General features: G+C 32.7%; 1 protein-coding gene across 1 annotated transcript in view; it reads left to right on the top strand.

The window, feature by feature from the left end:
- The window catches only part of LOC148624012 (serine/threonine-protein phosphatase PP1-beta catalytic subunit), a 30,616-nt gene extending 11,385 nt beyond the window's left edge, over positions 1-19,231 (top strand). Inside the window, exons 2-8 of the mRNA XM_088566421.1 lie at positions 458-589; positions 5,424-5,654; positions 9,697-9,801; positions 14,503-14,574; positions 15,376-15,527; positions 16,238-16,372; positions 17,034-19,231. Of these exons, the coding sequence (XP_088422547.1) occupies positions 458-589; positions 5,424-5,654; positions 9,697-9,801; positions 14,503-14,574; positions 15,376-15,527; positions 16,238-16,372; positions 17,034-17,138 (932 nt within the window). The 3' untranslated portion in view covers positions 17,139-19,231. The remainder of the gene's footprint in view (positions 1-457; positions 590-5,423; positions 5,655-9,696; positions 9,802-14,502; positions 14,575-15,375; positions 15,528-16,237; positions 16,373-17,033) is intronic.
- The last annotated feature ends 3,395 nt before the right edge of the window (positions 19,232-22,626 follow it).

The following is a 22,626-nucleotide window of genomic DNA, read 5'->3' as shown; positions in this document are numbered from 1 at the left end:
ACAGTTGTATATTTTAGCTAAAATTTATTTTCTGTGACTGCATGCTATCGAAGGAAGGCTAGGATTGGTTTGTTGTGACTTGAACCATTAAGGACCAGCAACAAGCATTTACCTGATATCAGGATAATATCATGAGTATAAATTTAAAGAGCAATGTGAAATTTTACCACAAGATGCTAAAACCACTAAAGGAAGAGGCTAGGATTTATTTTGCAGTGTATGTGGTGACTTGAGCTGGTCAGGAATTTTGGGCCAAAAAAAGGCACTATGATTCTGGTAAAAAAGATTAAGAGCTGCATTAAGCTTGGATGTTGTGTTTATACTTGCACAAATTGTTCTGAGTTTGACCTGTGTGGTCATATCAAGCTGTGCCCTGCAAAGCAATATTATTTTAATTGTGGGCTAATGTTGTTTTCTCAGAAGATATTTCAATGATAAATATAATTTTTTTTTTCAGTGAGAGGATGTCGCCCAGGGAAGTCTGTTCATATGACAGAAGCAGAAGTACGTGGTCTTTGCTTGAAATCTAGAGAAATATTCCTCAGTCAACCTATTTTATTAGAACTAGAAGCACCTCTTAAGATTTGTGGTAAGTGAAACTAGTGTTTTTGTGTAGTCATTCAGATGAATGTACATGTGAGAGAGTACAGTTCTGACAGTTTTGAATGTCAGTAAATGACTTTTCCAAAACTTTGGCATTCCTTACTCTAGTAGCTGTTTTTAGCTCACCTGACCCAATAGGCCATGTGAACTATTGCAATCACTTGGTGTCTGTAGTAATATAACCACATGTAGATGTGCATACTGTCAGGAATTTATGTTTAGACAAAAATTGTAGAAATAACAGCTGTTGACTTAAGCATTTTCAAGCAAAACTTGGTCTCATGCATTGTTCACAACTCCTCCTCAAACACTTACAGAATTATTATGAAACGTAATTGGGTGTTAGATTATTATATTAGAATATGCATATTGTCAGGAATTTTTATTTGGACAAAAATTTTAGAAATGACAGCTGTTTGAATTTAGGCATTTTTCAGCAAAACTTGGTCTGATGCATTATCCTTAAACTCCTTCATAACGACTTCCAGGATTATAATGAAACTCAATGTAGTGTTAAATAACCATATTGGGATGTGAATATTATCACAAATTTATGTTTGCTCAAAAATTGTGGAAGTGACAGCTGTTTAAAATCAGGCATTTTTTCAGCAAAACTTGTCTCATATGTTGTACTCAACTCCTCCTCAACATCTTGCTGGATTAGTATGTAAATAAATGGGTGTTTAATTACCATATTGGGATGTGCATATTGTCAGGAATTTATATATCAAGTAGATTTGCCTTCATATTCTGTCATTTTGTTGTCAACAACAAATAAATAGGACTGATTGAGGTTTTGCGCTTTTAGGGTGTTCAATTTCATAGTCTGTAATTTCTCTTTTTTGATATAAATCCAAAATATTTCACTTCCTTTTATGTGTAAACATGTGGAACAAATAAATAACACCATTTGAATTTATTCAAACTTACTCAGAATGAAAACTAATCAGTCTGGTGTTGTAAAATTATATTGCAAAGAAAATAAAAGTGTGTTTTCACAACAATATCTTTATTGTTCTGACAGCTTATCGTAATCCTCCTGACAGGTTGTTTATTTACCTAATTACGAAGAAGTACTTCTGTAATCTGTGATATGTTAATCTGTTGGCATTGTGATCAAAATTTAATTAACTTTAAATTGTCGTTTTATCTTCAAGTATGTAGGCAGATGGCTATATGCGAGTTTGGCAATATTTAGTAGGGCATTAAATCGAGATTTAGCTGTGTAGGAATCGCCTTGTCTGTCCGTGGGTCCATATATCTTGTACTTGTGCAACTCCTCCAACACTATTCGCTGGTGAAATTCCATAGGAAGTTTAGGCAAAATATTTTTGTTGAAACAGTTTCAACATCAGGGGTCTCGAACTTTACTGTTTGGAAATTGATTTTCAGTCTTCTTATTTAACAATTGATGTGTCCATCCTTTCTAGATGCAGTTTAAGACATTACTCATTTTTCATTGAAAACCCATGGGTGCCCTTGAGCTGAAAATTTTCTTCCTGGTGGGAGTTGTTTTCTCTTTGACATATTCATCTATCCATTCTTGTTTTATTCATTTTAACTGTCAACAAAAGGCTATTTTTATAGAATGGAGGAATTACTTTTTAGCTCATCTGGCCCACAGGGCCATGCAAGCTTTTGCCATCACTTGGCATCTGTTGTAGCCATCTGTCAACAATTTTCCAAAAATCTTTTCCTCTGAAACTTTGCACAGATATTCCATAGGGTGTCTTGCACCAAAGATGTGTTAAGATTTTTTTATCCTTTGAAAAACGTGGCTGCCATTGCTATTTTTAGAGCACAGGGGTCAAGTTAAGAATTTCTACATATATCTCAAAAACTAAACGAGATATTTGAAAATAAATACATGTATGACTTTCCTTCTTCAGCTTGAACAGCTCTACTAATGTCTCCATTGGGTCAAAATTGTTTGATAACTTTTTGTTAGAGTTATTGCCCTTGAAAGGTGAAAATTAACGGTTTTTGCAGTTTTCAGTTGATATCTTTATTATTAACTATAAAAGAATAAGATAGAAAAAAAAACTTCCAGTTGATTGAAGGATCCTACAGGTTACAGACCACCAATTCAACCAATGAGCATTTGGAACGTACGCAAAAATAGTCCTACGCAGAAATTACCCCTGTTCCTCATAGTGCTGTGAAAAAAGTTCTCATCTTATTTAAAAAATTTAAACAGTTTCTGAAAGGAAAAACATTTCTGTACATTTTATAGGTGCATTTTGCTTCTTGTGATGTGAAGCCTAATCTCCATAATGATTTTTAAATATACCCCTATCTTGTGAAAACACTGGGATTTCCCATGCTATTTATAGACCCTTCACTTCCGGTGACCAGTACTGCACTGCAAGTCTGCTAACCCCACATGCCATTCTGAGGATTGTGAGCTGACATATGTAGAATCATGCTGATATATAGTCCTCTGCAGGTTAAAGTTAAGGTAAAGTCCAGAGAAGCCATTGAATATTGTGAAATTAGCATAGAAGCCTATGGGAAGTGGAATTAGTGGTTTTTAGCCTTAATAAGATCAAGCCATGGCAAAATGAAAAGTTTCTTGAAATAGCTTTAAACTACTTGAAGATCTTGTTAACTTTGCCATGAGAGGAATACACTACAAAAATCCTTCAAAATATGCATTTTTTTAAGTTATAGGTCCAAATTATGGAAAATTGGTCCTTTTGGCTGATTTTTATGTCCTATCTTGTAAAAAGTGTAGAAAATTTAGTAAAAATATCAAATATTAAACTTTGAGGGCTATATTTACCTAAATATGGTGGTAATAAGCACTTGAAATCAAGTTTTGTGTAGATTTGAGCAAAAATTAGGTTAGAAATGAGGAAAAACTCACTTTCATTACTGCGGTTAAGGCCATATAAGCATTCCCCTATGGCAACATGGAAAATCCATTATTGAGCACTTTTTTTGCTTTAGGTGCCCTTTACTGGTCATGTTTTAATGTGAAAACACTGTATTTACAATTTTAAAGCCAAAGATATCACCTTTTATGAAAATTTAAAGATTTAGGATTTTTGACATGTGATCAAGAAAAAGGGGGAGGCATGTCAGAAATAAATTTTTAAAAATAGACCAGTTTCTCAGAAAATGATTACTTTTAAAACTATTTCTTCATTAATATTGTTAAAAAACAAGTTGTGATTGATATTTTTTATTTGAAAAGTCAGAAAAAGTTCTTTGCAAATATTTAATGCATTTAAATATGGTAGAATATTGTCACTTTTTTGCTCGCACAACTTGGTTGCCCTATATTTAAAAATCAAATATTTAAAAAAGTGCTTGTCACATTTCACTGAAACTTTGCAAATGCATTCAGTATGTGTGTAGGAAGATACCTGTATAGTTATTTATTTTTTCTAAGACAAAAAGTGACTCTTTAGGTTACAGACCACCAATTCAACCAATGAGCATTTGGAACGTACGCAAAAATAGTCCTACGCAGAAATTACCCCTGTTCCTCATAGTGCTGTGAAAAAAGTTCTCATCTTATTTAAAAAATTTAAACAGTTTCTGAAAGGAAAAACATTTCTGTACATTTTATAGGTGCATTTTGCTTCTTGTGATGTGAAGCCTAATCTCCATAATGATTTTTAAATATACCCCTATCTTGTGAAAACACTGGGATTTCCCATGCTATTTATAGACCCTTCACTTCCGGTGACCAGTACTGCACTGCAAGTCTGCTAACCCCACATGCCATTCTGAGGATTGTGAGCTGACATATGTAGAATCATGCTGATATATAGTCCTCTGCAGGTTAAAGTTAAGGTAAAGTCCAGAGAAGCCATTGAATATTGTGAAATTAGCATAGAAGCCTATGTGAAGTGGAATTAGTGGTTTTTAGCCTACAGAAGTCTCTTTGATGGAAGTTGTCACATGACTCCTTTTTGGAGTTATTGACTTTGAAAGGCATAAAATGGCAATTTTTCGCCAATGTTAGATAAAAATATAACTTTTATTTGATGAAATAATTCTTGTTATCAAGCCTACTTAAGTCCAATGGGTCATCAAAGTTGTAGGACATCTCCTTGTTAGCGTTGTTGCCCTTAAAGGTCAAAAATTGAACTACATGAGCGATTCAGGCTCCTGAAAGCCTCTAGTTAAAACCAGATGTCTCCAGCTTCATACACTTGCTGCCATCAGCACTGAGTGCTAAAAAGTTTTACTAAATACTAAGTACTTTAAATTTGTGTGGCATCACACAGGCACTCTTGCTTATTGAATTATCAGGAGGTTACCTGTACAAAAATGCATTAAAGTTATGTAAGTACATCTATATGTACCTCTTAACCATTCAATGGATTTGATATAGTATTATAGGAAAGCTATGTAGTAGGAATTGAGCATGCAGGAGGTTTACAGATTACATGTACATCTTAAAGCTAAACCTCATAAGGGTAACTCTTTTTAAATTGCTAAATATATCTTAATGAAATGAATAATAACACACTTGAAATCCGAGTGTAACCACTCTGGTATAGGGAATTGTTATAAAAAAATCTCATCAGCTTTTGTTAATTCAATTTCAAGTGAACAATTACAGAAATATTAACACAATGCATTTGATCTTAAGTGTAACAAAAATATCATTGCAAAATATTTGCTTGGTGTGTATACAGTTACTTGTATTGTTCACATGTACATGTATATCTTTTATTAAAGTAATTATCTTATTCTCTTTACCTCTATTATTGCAGTTGGTAAGAAGTATTTATGTAGTTTATTTACGCGATGTAGTTTTGATATTCATTAAATTTTATACCTGTGAACTCTTATTTACTTTTCAGGTGACATCCATGGACAATATACAGATTTGTTACGATTGTTTGAATATGGAGGATTTCCCCCAGAGTCGAATTATCTTTTCTTAGGAGATTATGTAGACAGAGGAAAGCAGTCTCTTGAAACCATTTGTTTACTGCTTGCTTATAAAATCAAATACCCAGAGAACTTTTTTCTATTACGAGGAAACCATGAATGTGCTAGTATCAACAGAATATATGGTTTTTATGATGAATGTAGGTATTTTCTTGTATGTGTTACACATATTTTGGGTCCCAAATTGTGGATAAAGAAGCTCTTTAGTTTTCACTTTATCTGTATGTTGTCAACATATTTTTTTAAATCTTCAAAAAAATATAAAGTGGTGAATAGATATTTCATGCATTTGCCAATGTAGGTGTGCAGCTTTGTCTTGATTAGTTTTAATATGCTTAATCCTCCTTCTTATTTGCAGGTCAACTTCATTTTGCTTGAACAATATAATACTTTTTAGGATGTCTGTCCTATAAATTTTGTTGCAAAAATCAAAACAACCCTCATGTAAATGATTGGAAATTGAGTATCCTGCTTTTTAGGTTCACCAAGGTAGTTTCTTGCTTGTATAAGCATTTCACTTATCTACTTTCTGTTTGTTAGAACAATATTGTTACCTATTTTTTAGTAATTATAAATTTTTGTTGCAAAAGTTACAGCAACCCTTCTTAGGAAATTGGGTGTGCAGCTTCAGCTTGATGGGTAGTATCATGTGTAAGCTTTCTATCTCTGCTGCTCTGTCATCTTTTTGAACAATTTTGTTTCTTTTTTTAGATTTCTATTTTGTTTAGAGTTTCATAATTTCATGTTGCAAAAAATCTGTTGCCCTTAATGCAATCGAATCATTTGAAATTTGTTATGCAACTTTCTCCCTTCAAACAAAATTGAATGATAGCTTACACAAAGTGATTTTGGCAGGGACATTTATGTCCAGTTTGTTTAATTTGTAGTCCACCATAGAAAACTTTCAGGAAAAGTGACTTAAGGTTAGCTTTCCAACCATCTGTCTGTCAGTCCAGCTAATCAGTTTTTCATACTTTTATTGGTCATGCTTTGATATATTCATGGTATTTAGTACATGTTTCACTTTTGGCTAGTTTCAGGTCAGTTTTTATTTTAATCTTTTTCCATAAGTTTTTTCTGAGTTGTGGCCCATTGACCTAGAAACCAGAGCATGAAGATTCCCATTTCCTGTTACCTAGAAAAAGTAAATTTTGCCCAAGAAAGTCATGCTGTAATTGCTACTACCCATCTGGAGGGATTTTGTGGATAAAAACGTTCTTTGCTGTCTCTCAATATTGTTACTGGATAAAAACATTTTAAAGCAGTTCAGAAGTAATGCTTTCCTAAAGCAGTCATTATCTGCAATGGTATATTGTTATAGATAATACCTTTATCATTTCATATACAGTGTTTTACAGGGTTACACTTGCTGTTGATGCATGGGCCTCTACAATAATGGGTATGCTCAGAATGCTGGATTTTGCATGCCCCCTTACTTCCCTAACAAGTTCAGTCCATGAATCACATGGGGTAGTGAAATTACTTTATGGAAAGTGAATTATCTTTTTTTCACTTACCAATAGGAAAGTTAGGTTTGAACAGAATCTTCACACTCTGTTTGAAACTCTGTTTCTGCAGTTTTTTTTTATCATGCTTGCAGATATTTATTTGATATTGGATACATTTTATTGATTTACAATGATAAGTTATAGATCAAGATTAAATTTGTTCCAGTTCGATATACACAGGCAAATATTTTTCATGTGAAGTTCATGTTAATCGAGCTTCACATGAAATTAACGTGATTTTCATGTGAAATTCACTTAATACAACTTTCATGCTGTCAATTCACGTGAATTTCATGTGAAGACTTGATTCACCTGAATTTAACGTGAAATTTATCACTAAGTTTATTTGCTCAATTCAGGTGAAAATCATGTGAAATAATTTTTCCTGTTTATTTTATACAACATTAAAAAAAAATTGCTGTTGTTTAATGGCATCAATTTGTCATTGTTATCATCTGACATAGATACTGTATTTTCCGTACTATAAGTAGATGAGGAGTATAATTCGAATTGCCTAATTTTGACCAAAATCAACAAAAAACATAGATAAGTCGAGGGTCAGCCATTTGCATTTATATCCTAGGTGTCAGCGGAGGTCAGAGTTGAGCAGTTTGTTTTCAACAGCATATTATTCCAGCGATGTTACTATGTATAATATTTCTGAATTAAATTAATAATTGTTTTTGCTAAAGTGTACTTTTTGAATTCAATTATTTTTATTGAATGGCGTGTCAATGGCTCTGAAGCCTTAGATCATCAGGTGTACGAAATCGTTAACATGTCAAACGTGGGCACCCGTGTATGAAATAAGTGGGAAATTTGTTTGATGAATTGGTCATAATTATGAGTGGTAGTTAATAAACAATATTACCTGGTATTATGTAATACAGTTTTTAAAAAAATGTTACCTGCAAATTTGGTTGCAATTAGCCATTTAGATAACACCTTAACTAATTATGATTTAAGCCATCTGCGAATGTGTCATGACGTACCATAAATGGGTATAAATTTGCATATCAAAGGACCAATAACTCCATAACACTCGATAATGTCTTTCCAGTTAAGGTCTCAGTCTTGTATTTTTTGCCCGTAGGCTTCTATTGTATACTTTAAATTTTCATGATTTAAAAAAAAAATAGACAAGGAGTTTCAATCTAACTTTTGACCATGTTTTTCTGTTAAGGAAATGTCAAAAATAATTTTTAGGTCCATTTTAGAAAAAAAAAGCATGAACTTTGGTACACCAGAACAGATCAAACTAAAAATGGACTTTTTCTACTTTCACTTTTATTTTGAGTTCGTAAAATAGACCCCTTTCCTGAAGCATTATTTTTCATGAAAATACTGTTTTTCCTCAAAAACAAGTTTTTTTTGTCATAGCTTGATATTTACCCTGTACTTTTGATGAAAAATGATAATCATTTGCCAAGAAACAAAAATAGGAAAAGGCAATAAGACAGTGCACTGTATTTTTAGCCTCCATGTTTTGACGTACACCCACTCAGGAATATGTAATACAAGACTGATACCTTAAGAAGAGTTTCGCTAACGTATCTTATAGAGTTTGTTTGTATATTTTAACAGTTTCAAAGTTTTTATTAATGTCGTTGTATTTATTCATAAAGAATAGTGGCAATGATTTTGAATTAATGCAATCAAAAGTGAACTAAACAAATCTAATGAAATGCATTTTAGATGAGCATATTTTCTTGAAAAATCCTTATATAAGTCGAAGTGGACGATAAGTCGAGGCTGACACTTTGCTAAAAAAAAATGTCGACTTAAAGTGCGGAAAATATGGTACTTCTTGTTTGGGCAATAAGTATGAGTATATATCGTTATGAAATTATACCACAAGGTGCCATAAAATAAAACGAAGTCTAGGATTGATTTTGTAGGTTGTGACATGAACCATTTTGGAATTAGGGACCAGAAACAAGCATTTTCTTGATGTCTGGACAATAACTTGATTTATCGAGGTAGATGTCTTTGAAATTGTACGGCAAAGTGTTATATCACAAAAGGATAGCTGAAATTGATTTTAGGGGTTATGCCTCAACCTATTGGGAACAATAACTTGACTATAAATGAATGGACCTTTTGAAATTTTAGTACAAGTTGCTATACCACAAAAGGATCACTTTGATTGATTTTGGTTGTAGTGACTTTAACTGACGAGGAATGAGAGGCCAAAAAGGGGCCATAAACAAGAATTTTCCTGATATACTATAATAACTTGAGTAAAAATGAATGGAGTTTTTTGAAATTGTATTAAAGGTGCCATACATGTACCTCCATAGGAAGACTTGGACTGATATTGGGGTATGTGCTTATTTAGGAATAAGAGGCCACTGCGATTCTGGTCAAATTTTTATCTTGTGTAAAATATGTAATTGCAATCAAAATTCAGAGTTGTATCTTGCTTGAATGATGTGTCCATAAATGCCCGAAATTGTTCACAGTCTGACTTCTGCAGTTGTATTTATCTGAATCTGCAAAGCATTTATTTGCTGAGATGTGGCCCTTTTGACTTCAAAAAATCAGTTTTCTGTACTCTTTTATGCATGAAGTATTCATTCAGTTTTAAATTTGTGTTGCCACGCATTACTCTCAGAATGCTTTTTTCTATAACCTAATGTATATCCCTGCTTTTTAGCATTATTTTCTTTTGAAGGTAAAAGAAGATTTACAGTAAAATTATGGAAAACATTTACAGATTGTTTTAACTGTCTACCCATCGCAGCAATTATAGATGAGAAAATATTTTGTTGTCATGGAGGTAATTTACTTAAGCCTTTTGAAGTCTTCTACATTCTGTGTTAGTGCAACTCCTATAATGCTTAAAGTATTTTGATGAAATTTTTTATGAAGGTTGGACATCATGTGTAGATGTACTCAAAGGAATAACATTATTTTCAGAAGACTCCAAAATGAGATAATCCAATTTTAGTGCAAGGGACTTTGATGAAAATTTTTATGAAGATCAGGCATCTTACGTAGATATGCTTGAAGAAATGTAAATATTGTTGGGAGATTATCTAACTTAAGGGTTGAATGATCGCTAAGTATTTCAGTTGTCACTATTTTTAGCCCACCTGTATCGAAAGTTAGAATGTTTCCAATGTTGTGAAACTTGGTTGTTTACATCAGTGCCCTGTGTGTAGTTATGTTGGCTCAGCAGGTCATTGCTCCAACTAAAAATTACTGTTAAGAACCTTTGAGGAAATATTTTGGCCTATGCTTCTGCTAATAACCAACTTGGCTGAAATGTAAAAGGAAGGATTTATTTTTAATAGATTGAATTTTGGTTTCACTTTTTTAACAAGATGACTGCCAGAGGCTGCTTTTTAAGCTTCCAGTTGGCCATTTTCAAAGATAATTTTTTTTTCTGAAGCCACAGGTGCCAATATGTTTTAACTTGACATCCTTTTTGACCTTTATGAGCTCAATTTAAGGATGGAATATTTTTAAAAAGGACCTTTTAAAATTGTTCTTTTTATGCCCCCACGACAAACTGTGGGGGGGGGGAGCACATTAATTTACCCTTGTTCGTCAGTTCGTCCGTTTGTCCGTTCGTCCTTTGTGCCATCCGTCCAGATTACATATGATCATGGCTTGTCCGGCTATCTCTTTGTACAGTTTTTGAACTACATCTAAAATATTTTACAGGATATTTCTATACATGATGAAGGTGTGCAGGGCCAAAGGATTTTGATTTTCATGAAATATTACAGAAATTGGTGGTAGTTATACTTAGTCATTTTCATCAGAAATAGGGCTATATGGCTTGTCCGGCCGTCTTCTCCTGTAGTTTTTGAATTACATCTAAAATATTTTACGGAATATTTTTACACATGATGAAGGTGTGCAGGGCCAAATGATTTTGATTTTTTGTGAAATATTATGGAAATTGGTGATAGTTACACTTAGTCGTTTTCATCAGAAATATATGGATCATGGCTTGTCCGGCTATCTCCTCGTAGTTTTTTAACTACTTATAAAATATTTTACAGAATATTTATACATGATGAAGGTGTGCAGGGTCAAAGGATTTTGATTTTCGTGAAATATTACAGAAATTGCTGATAGTAAGACAGTCATTTTCATCAGAAATATGGCTTGTCCAGCTATCTCCTCCTGTAGTTTTTGAACTACATCTAAATATTTTTTGCAGGATGTTTCTACACATAGTGATGGTGTGCAAGGTCATAGGATCTTAATTTTCATGAAATATGGAACTGGGTGATTGATGGACTTAGTCATTTTTTGTCAGAAATATTCCCCAAGCAACAAAGTTAGGGTTTTGTTATTGGGGATATTAATATTTTTTATGTGTCTGTCAGTCCCTTCATCAGTCCACTTTTTCTCATGGCAACTAGTCAGACACTACCGAACAGAATTTCATGACATTATATGGCCAGGATACAATATGTGGATATGCATATATTACTGGTAAGGAAATATTGATCCCCAAATTTTTCGAGTTATGGTGCTGGTATAGTTTATCATTGCAAGTCTTGGAAGGATTTCTGAATCAGTAAACCTTGTCTTTCTACAAAAATAAACATGTTCTTAATTTGGCAAATCTAGCAAGCAGGGGCATCATATGTGTCTTACACATTTGATTTACTAGAAAAAATCACTACAGGTACTAACAGAGGATGCGGGGGCTCCTGTGACAAACAGGGCTTCTAGTTCTCTCCGTGTTAAATAACATAGTCATCAGATTACAAATTTTAACAATATAAACCGTAGGAATGTTTATGATAATGTTTCACAAATATCCTGTAACACAATGGTCAGAATTGGATTGAATTTTGGGGTAGACTTGAACTTTTCAGATATTGGGGGCCAGAATTTGGGGCTTTGGCCGAAGTGGACTTAAGATTTGCACTCTGTCTTTCCATCTGTCAGTATGGGAAAAAATTGAAGTTTTCAGCAGTTTTTTTTTCCCACACTGACACTTGCAGATATTGAGCTGATTTTTGGTATGTGAGGCAACCTTGATGAGTTACAGATCAAGTTTACATTTCGTTCTGCTCTGCTAATTTTTTCCCCCACAACATTTCGCACAGGGACATGGAAATACCGGGCGGCCGTACATCTGAGTTTTCCACATTTTTTTTTTATGCTGGTACCAAATAAGTTTGTTTTTGGTATGTGGCCTTACGGAAATTTAAGTTTTCTGCTTGCATTTATTGAGTTGATTTTTGGTATGTGAGTCTACCTTGATAAGTTACAGATCAAGTTTACATTTTATTCCACTTAGCTGATTTTTGTTCTGATTATTGGTCTTGAATTTACTGCAATTTAAGTTTTCCTCACTTTTTTTCTAAACACTTGCAGATATTGTGCTGAATTTTTGTATGCGAGTCAGTCTAGCTAATTTTCAAGTTACCAACTTTCAGTTTTATGCGCTATACCAAAATTTCAGTTTTACATGCTTTTTTCTATAGATTTACGATATTGAGTTTTTTTTTTTGTTTTTTTGGACAAATCTGTCAACTGTTTGAAACCTAATCTGTCCATTTGTCTATGCATAAAACTTTGCAGATCTGCATCTGTTAAATGGATTTGAACATCCATCTTGTCTTTGTCCATATCCCTTCTTCTGTTCAAAACCAAGGTCATTTCCTCAGTTTGTCATTTATACTTGATGATCCAAGGTAGTATTTAGGTCAGTGATATAAACAGCCAGTATGGGACTATAGTATTGTTTTTCATTACTCTCAGAATGCTTGTTTCTTAAGGTTTTTATGTTTAAAGGGGCTAATAGGGTCCACACCCCAAACAAGAGGTCCCCAGGAGCCCCAAGGGCAATAACTGTTAATAAGGACTTTCCAACAATTTCGACTCAAGAAACTCTTTGGTAGGACTTATCATAAGGATCATTTCATCATTGCAAGTTTCATTCTATTTATTATAGTTTTCAAGATATTGGCTGAAAACTGCTAAAAACATATTTTTTTCTTTTCAAGGGCAATAACTCGAACAAGGAGTGTTCCAGCAAGTTTGATCCCTGCAAACTTTCATAGGTCATATCATAAGGATCATAACTCTTACAAGGAGTCATCTGACAACTTTGATCCCTGCAGACTTTTTCAGGCCATAGAATTAGAATCATTTCAGAAATAAAAAGTACTTGGCTAAACCTAGTTGTATTAGAGATATGTGCAAAAAACTACTGTATGACAGCAGTCATATTTTCCCACAAAAATCCCCACATCAGTTCTATGCAGGATACCTCAAGGAACATTCATACCCACTTTGGTTCCAGTTGATGAAGTAGTTTTAGAGGAGAAGATTTTTGAAAGAAATAACATTAGAAATAGTAAAAAATGTAGAAAAGAGGCAATAACTCCGTTATAGCTATCCAGATTAACAAGGAAATATGACCACAGATAGGTCTCATCATGTTGAACACTTTTACCCCATCAGAATTTGGCTAATTTGGTAAACTTAATGGTTTTCGAGATATATGTGAAAAACTTCTGTCTGACCCCTTTGTTCTATTTTTAGTAACAGTGGTCATGTTTTTCGACAAATCAGAAGTCCCAACATCAGTTCTATGCAAGATACCCTAAGGAACATTCATACCAAGTTTAGTTCCAAATGGTCATGTAGTGTCAGAGGAGAAGAGTTTCAAAAAAATGTTAATGACGATGGACGCCAAGTGATGGCAAATGGACTTTTTCATTTTCGGTGCAATTTTGAAATGTCTTTTTTCATTACATTCCATATGAAAATCATGTCCTCAATACAAGAGCTTTAAGAAGAATGGTCACCAAATTAACCCTGTCATTTACTATTTTTGAGATATAATAATGTATAAAGTGGTTCATGAAATGATGAATGCACCCTGAAGTGGACCTTTATACTTTAATTGAATTACAAAATATTGTGCAATATTGGGTCCAAATGAGTTGTGTCCATAATGAACTGTAACTCTTATGTTTAGTGTTGTAAAAAACTAATACATGTATTGTGTCCACACTTGCCTCAAGTGAACAGAGTTTTAACTGGCTGTGGTCATATCTTTCTGCACTAGTCCAAGCATTTTATTTCATCACTATTCTGTATAGGAATTTTTATTGGTTCTTGTGGATACAAAAATACCAGTCATGTTTAATGCAAATTTCAATATGCTGTACACACTGAGAGGTTCTTTATGTACAATACAAGAACTGAAGCCAGTGTGTTGTAGGTTTATCGGAGTGTGCAATACTGCAAATTTGGTAAAGATGATAAATAAAATCTGATGTATTTAAGGGTCAGACAAGTCCGACTAGAGGGTTGGTGGCAGTGGCATCAACCCAGTGGTTATTCAATACCAAATTTATGGCTCAGGTGCATGATCCAGACTTCTTCTTGCATTTTTCAGAGTATCTTTTATCTGATTTACTCATCAGATTGGATTTCCATGTCTAAAGAGTACTTGTAATACTTTAAATTAAACTAAATAATGATTTCACGATTTTAGGACTTTCACCAGATTTACAGTCAATGGAACAAATCAGAAGAATAATGAGACCAACAGATGTCCCGGACACAGGTAAAGTCAGAAAATCAGATTGAACTACATTTTTTATCATTCCTTAATTTAAAAGTGTTTTGAGATATTGATTTAACACAGGTTCCTCTTGGTTGAATATTTTTTATGTCTACACTTGAGCCAAAAAATCTTTTTGCAATTGAACACACTCATACATACTAGAAGATGTTTATTCCTGTCACCTTCAGGTACAAAAAGGAAGTTTAAATCTTGACAAAAAGTTAAATTATTAACATGGTATACTCAAATACCCTTAATTTCAGCTTTCAAAAGTATTATTTATCTAAAGTCACAAACCAGTATTTTGTCTTTTATTTATAATCAATTCCAGTTATTTTAAATACCAATCATTTTGAAATTATCTTCTTAGAAAGAATGACTGTATCAGATACATTTCTTCACAAGCTGATGTTATCCAACAGATGTCTTTACATAGCAGAAGGTTAATGATTGTGCAACATTAAATTATCAGTGTTAACATACTGGATAATTGAGTATGGCCAATTGAACGATTAAATCACAAAATCTTGGTAGCCTGAGATCAATTTAGGGATTACTTTATGATTGAAATAATTGTTGGTTTACTCATAACAGGTTATATAAACAAACTTCTAATTGGACTAGTGCTGTTGCTTGAATATGTAGAATTTTTATATTCAATATATATATTTTTTTCTAACCTCTGATGGAGCACACTAGCAGAAAGTACTTAAGATTATATCATCAATTATATCTAGATAAGTTCCATATTAGGATTCAATTTTTGGTGATAAGTGTGTGGTTATATGACTTTTTTTACAGGATTACTGTGTGACCTGTTATGGTCAGATCCAGACAAAGATGTACAGGGATGGGGTGAGAATGATAGAGGTGTTTCGTTTACATTTGGTGCAGATGTTGTCAGTAAATTTCTCAACAGACATGATTTAGATCTTATATGTAGAGCACATCAGGTAAATTATGTACAGTCAAACCTGTCTTAGGGATCACCTGTTTTAAGCAGTAACCTGTCTTAAAACACTATATGATTATAATATCCCTATGTAGTGCACCATGTGTAAATAACATGAATAAAGACTGCCTGTCTTGTGTGACCAAAATTTGTCATTCCCTTTGAAGGTCACTTATGTCAGGTTTGAATGTATACCGTCAGTACCACTTAAACAAAGAAAAACAATTGTGCCTATTTTGGTTATTTTCAAGATTTTGCATACATCTTTCACATGAACCTAGCAAATCAAGAATGATTACTCTTGCAAATTGCCAAATTCATCTACTAGTAAAATCAACCAGTATATCATATTATAGTGCAACAACAGAACAAGTAAGACTGATTATATAGTCTTTAATTATTTCTAAATAAAAAATAAAAGTAAACTTTTGTAAAGACTATTAAAACTTAAATTGTATTGATAGTCAAGGTGTTCAGCTAATGAATTGGCTCCTTCATTGACAAATAGGTTACTTTAAAATTCCAAGCATAATCAGAATTATTTCAGTCATTATTGTGGATTGATATCTCGTTTCTTAGAATATATAACATAATAATATCAGGACTGCAATGTTTGTTCAGTATGAATAGGGACAGATTGAGGATATCTTAGTGCTTTGTATTTTGTCTTGGATTTTACAATTAATTTCTGTTCTTCAAATAATATCACAGGTGGTAGAAGATGGCTATGAGTTCTTCGCTAAAAGACAGCTAGTTACTTTATTCTCTGCACCTAATTATTGTGGGGAATTCGATAATGCTGGTGGAATGATGTCAGTAGATGAAACTCTCATGTGCTCATTTCAGGTACAGTAACAAGAACATAGATTAAGTATTTCATATTCATTCCTGCTGTTTTGATTTTTTGTTCGATTCAATGTTACATCTCAGATTTATTTAACTTATGCTATAGATCTTAGGATTTACTTAATATTCATAATGAAAGCAACATAAAAAACTGTTTAAATCTTTTGTGTTTTATGCCACCTTAACTTAAAGTCAGGACAGGGCTAAAAATAAGCAGTAGCTAGATTTTGAGCTGAGCTACCAAACTTATGGGTAAAATTTGGTTGAACATATAGAAATATTAAACAAAAATATGGTCTAGTCTACTAGCTTGTACTTCCTAATTTTTACCTCTGCTGAGGGGGTGGGCATAATAATTTACATTTATCTGTAATGTGTCCACCCTTCTGGATGTTAGTTTATGATTTGTCCAGCTTTTCAGATTTTATGCATATAATGGAGATGTTTAGAGCTAAAGTTTATAAAAATATTAAAATATCACTTTAATTTTCTATACATATGTATGCCCTATTTTTGATGGAGGACATTTTATAACTGGTATCATTTGTGTGTTCTAGTTTAATATATTATACAATTATCCTTGAAATGTTATTATATGTTGTTATGTTATAACTGAGGATGTTTTAATGAGTCATTCAGTATTTAACAATTATTTATCTAGATATTGAAGCCATCAGAAAAAAAAGCTAAATACCAATATGGTGGATTGAATTCAGGTCGACCCGTGACACCACCTAGAGGTCCTCAAGCTCAAAAGAAGAAATGATAATCGTACACAATGAGTTGCAGCTTGCTTATGACAGAGACATGTATTTACATATCAGGATTAAGCTTGTTTACTGTTCTAATTTGGCAAATATAGGAAATCCAATCCTGAATAACAAGATCTATATTTTTAAAAAAAAAATGATATTAAAAGATACCTTTATAGGTGTTATTCAGTTACAACTACAGGGTCACGTCTGAATGCTCACATTTATTAGAAAAATAATTATAAGAAAAATAGGAGAAAAAAGTTTACTACTTAAATGACCTGTTGAAGGATATCAAATAACATTGATTTAGGTTTGAAATAAAAGTTCTGTAAAGAGAGTACAGAAAGAGGTAAAAAAGATGTCAATAAATCTTCACTATTGTTATTTTGTTATTTTCTGAACCACAGTAGACTTAGCTCTGGATTTGTCTTTCCTGCAGTCAAAAATGCATAATGTTTGATTCATTGCACATGACACAATAACGTGTGAGAACATGTTTGTATTTTGAACAGCTAGATAAGCTGGTAGGAATGAAACCTTGTGAAAAGTTGTGACAAAATGTATTATCAACCAATGTTGATAGACATTACCTTTGTTAAAACAGGGATATATATATATTTTTTTAGTTTATGAAATATATTTGGTATGCTTCACTTGTAGTGTCAGTTGTTTTGTTTCTTTACTTTAATTGACCTTTATGACAAATGATCATTATTTACTTTCACACCTCGAAGGTGTCAACTTTCAAAGCATATTGTGTTTGGTGAAAATAGGTTGAAATTCAGAAAATATTTATCAAAACTATTTTTTGGCTTTTTGAGTTAAAAACAATGCCATAGAAATTAGAAGTTAACTGTTCTTATTAACTCTTATTGATTTTTTATAGCACCTGTTTCCTGATCTGTCATTGTATATCCCAAAGAGCATTGTATATATGCATCCCAGCATTTTGATGTGATTAGATATAGAATAAGTTATCATTGTATTCCAAGAGTTTTGTATGGTTTTTGTGGGTTAGTAATAATATAATGTTCTGTGAAATTCTTTTATTTAAATTATTGACACTTTACCTTTTACTGCTGCTGTAGATTTTATTTTAAAAAAAAACTTTAGCATACCAAAGAATAAGAACCCCTGCTTTTTATACCAACACAAAATATGTATGGTGATGTGATGGTATGGCACTGTCATTGGCCCTGTCATCATCTATTCCCACTTGTTTAGCAATATTTTCAGTAGAAATGTAGGGTTCAAGGAAAGACCAAAAACATTTTCTTGTATATGGACAATGAATTAAGTGAATGAGTATGAATCTCTCAATTCTATCCCACAACAAGAAGATTCAGATTTATTTTTTGGGTTATAACTAACAGGAATTAGTGGCTGAAAGAAGATTAAAAAAGAGAACATATGCGAAAACTTCATTGCAAAATTTGAAAGTTCTTTTTCTACTTTAATTCTGGTCAGAAACTTAAGATGTGTCTATACTTGCCATAACCTTTTAAAGAATCAATCTCTTTCTTGTATCAAGATGACCATACACATCAATTTACCTATTAAGTAAGGCTTAAACAACTTCTTTAAAATAGGAATACACAATTTTTAATTTCAGTCCATCTAATATTAAAAGTAAGTCCAAGAATATGTTTAGTAAATGAAAATAATTTGTTATTATTTATGCCTTTAGTTGTGTAGATAACCTTGTCAGTACAAATCTAATAATTTAATCGTTACCGATGTTTTAGATCATTATCTATGCAAGAAATTCATGATGTAAATAGTACATTGTTATACATGGAACCCTTCTGAGATATGCTTATCTTAATATAAAACCTTACTCATCTTCACTTTACTACTTCTTGTATCCATGTACATTTTTCTGTCTTTGTAAGATCAGGTGGAAAATTGTCGAAGTAATGCTGTGGAGTAAAACATATTTTTTTTTAAGAAAAATTGTTGTACAGCAAACAGCAAATAAAATAGAGCTATTTGTCATCTATGCATAAAAATAATATCTTTTGTTACTGTTGTCGTAATGTTTTATTTGTTAAGTAAATTATTTATACCTACGCTATATGACATTTGAATAAAATGTAAATAAAAATTTGTTTGTTCATTACTTGATCTTAACCTGTACATAGATGACACAGGACCTTTGAAAAAAGAAAGTTAATGACAAATTTGATGATTTCAACTCCCCTCTTTTAGGGATAATTAACATCTTGATTCTGTGGATTGTGTATTTCATAGTTGATCATTGTCCTGCATGTATTTTGTACACAAATTTTCTTGGGAGGGTACAGATATTGTCAAATAAGCTTCAAAGACAGGGTGTGTTAAGCCTTCATATATCATCACTATTTTCAGTCTTGTGGTCATCATCAAAACTTGATTAACTGATGTAAAGTTTCAATTTCACAGATGAGACCAAATATCTTCAGTCAGAAATAACATCTTACCCATTTGATAACTCAAATCAGTTGACACTTGCAGGATTTCACAATGTGACGGATGTCACTGGGCACAATATGCTTACCATTCTTCACTTCTGTTTTTTTTGTGGGAATTCATATTGCAAATGTTTTATGTTGTCAAGTTTTTCTTTTCTGCAGTTTTGATAGTTGTATTTTATTCTGTTCTCTATATTGTGTATGTGGATCTCAGTTTCTCTTTTTTAGCTCACCTGGCCATAGGCCATGTGAACTATTGCCATCACTTGGCGTCTGTCGTCGTCATCATCGTTAACAATTCTTCAAACATCTTCTACTGAAAGGATTTGAATGAAACTTAATATGCTTGTTTTTAGAGTATCCTACACAAAATGACTGTTTCGATTTTTGATCAGTTAAAAAACATGGCCGTTGTTACAAAAAATAGAACACTGGGGTCAGACGGCAGTTTTTTGCATATATCTCCAAAACCCATAGGTTAAACCGAATTCTGACTCGGATAAAAGCATTCAGCATGATGAGATCTATCTGTGGTCAAATTTTGGTTGACCCATGTTGGAGTTATTGCCCTTTTTGTACTTTTGTGCTGTTTTTGATGTTATTACTTTCAAGAATCTTCTCCTCAGAAAATACTAAACAGAATTCAATGAAAATTGGTATTATTGTTTCTTAGGGTATCCTTAACAAAATGACTGTTTGGATTTTTGATCTGTTAAAGCTGCATTAGCTGCCAAATTTGTTCAGTTTTGATTCTACTGAATTTTGCTGATTCAAGTTTGTAGTAATGCAGTTGAAACAATAAATGTTGATAATACCTACAGCATATTGTGAAAACAATGTTTTTTAATCAGAGAAGATCAATAGCTCTGATCTAATTATTTTTCACCATTACTTCCAAAGATTGCCGACTGGGCATTTGCCTGGGTTAAAAATACTTTAACCTTGGTAAAAAAAATAACAGTAACGGATACAAATAAGCACGTGTCTTGTTTCATTTTATTTCATCTATTTCTTGACTACTTTTCAAATAAATGATGACCATATTGGAGCCACATTATATCTCAATATGTAAATTTCAAAAAGATCCTTATATTATATTCGAACTTTTTACTTTTACGGCTTGAGTCCTTGTGAATAACCACTTTCGCTTTGCAACCAGATTTGTTATTAGAGAAGCGACCCTTAGAGCACATGCACGGATGAAGGTCACCAGAAGTTGCATGCATACGAATGTATCTAGGTCAATTTTTTGTCTTGCAAGACAAATATATAGACACCTATTTCATGTATTTAATGCATTTTATTTGTGGATATCAAATGAAATTATACAGGAAAAGTCCTTTTTAGTAGAAATAATTCAAAATGAAGGTATATTTCAACAGAAACAAAAATTTATGAAAATGACAGCTAATGCAGCTTTAAAAAACATGGCTGCTGTTACTAAAAATTGAACATAGGGGTCAGAGTAGTTTTTTTGCATATATCTCCAAAACAGTTAGGTTTAGCCAATATCTTTCAATTGCTGAAATGATCCTTATTATTAGACCTACAAGAGTCTTCCAGGGATCAAAGTTGTCAGACGACTCCATGTAAGAGTTATTGCCCTTGAGAGGTGAAAAATGACTTTTTTTCATTTTTTTTAGCCAATATCTTGAAAACTATGATAGATAGAATGAAACTTTCAATTGCTGAAATGATTCTTATTATAAGGCCTACAAAAGTCTCCAGTAATCAAAATAAAAAAAATCATGTTTTTAGCAGTTTTGAGCCAATATCTTGAAAACTATAATAGATAGAATGAAACTTTCATTTGATGAAATGATCCTTATGATAAGTCCTACCAAAGAGTTTGAGGAGTCAAAATTATTGGACAGGTCTCACTAACCACTTCCGGGTCAAATGGCCACTCCCCTATGTAGTACCAAAAAAACACTGAACCTAGACATATGCATTGTAAGTGCATTATTTGTGTGTATTATGACTAAAAGTAGTCAAAATAAAGTTGAGAATGTGTACTTTAAAATCATATATGTAATTAACTACAAAAGTGTATGAGTATTGTTTACATGTGTGAATAATTTGCCTCCATGCTGTCAGTTAGCAGAAAAGGTAAAAATGTGGATTTTCAGTATTATTTATTCAAGTAAATTTTGTGAAGATTTTCTACAATCATCGCACCATTAGTATAATGATTTTGGAAACCTTATTTTCCAAGCTTTGCAAGGGTATGCAACTTTAAGATGTCATTTGTCCTGGGAATTCACAGTGAAACTTTGAAAATTACTTTTTTAACATGTAAAGTAATGGAAACATTAGAAGTGGTTAGTGAGACCACAACTTCTTGTTAGAGTTATTGCCCTTGAAACTGAAAGGCAAAAATTTAACCAGGTGAGTGATTCAGGCTCCTAGGAGCCACTTGTTATATTTTGGCCATGTGTTCAGACTCTAATGTTATTGAAATGTCCTTATGTTCAGATGCTTTGGTACTTTTTGTTGATATTCATATTTTGAGAGATTTAATTGGTCCAGTGAGGTTCATGGTTGGACTTTTTCTATGATTTTGCAGGATCAAATTCGGCTAGTATCTAATAGAGAGAAACTGTGAGCAGGGTAAAATATGCAAGATCACTGGATCATCAAAGCTATGACTTGTCATCACAATTGTAACACTCATAGGAATGCTTGGAATGAAATTTGTGGTTGTGACTTCAGAACATGTATGGTTTGAATTGAAATAGATTGCTTTGCAGTTTTACCCCAAGGCACCCAAATGAAGGCTGGGATTGATTTTTGAGGTTGTGAGTTTATCTGTTTCATAGGAATGAGGAATATAAAAGGAGCCTCATTCTGGGAAGTTTTTTATCCTGTGTTGAAGGTTAAAGTGCAATCCAAATACAAAGCTGCATTACACTTGAAAGTTTATTCCATACTTGTCCCATATGTTCAGGGTTGATCTCTGTGATCAAATCAAGCAGCATTCTGCAAAGCATCTATTTTTTCATACATGACTAGCAGTGTAAGCTTTGATCGTTGATATAAACAAGTAAAA

Source organism: Perna viridis, chromosome 2 (genome assembly GCF_037379345.1).
Source record: "Perna viridis isolate PV_CMFRI_1.1 ecotype Kerala chromosome 2, ASM3737934v1, whole genome shotgun sequence".
NCBI classification, from domain to species: domain Eukaryota; kingdom Metazoa; phylum Mollusca; class Bivalvia; order Mytilida; family Mytilidae; genus Perna; species Perna viridis.
The sequence above is the reverse complement of the archived record's forward strand: the minus strand, read 5'-3'. Positions and strand labels throughout refer to the sequence as shown.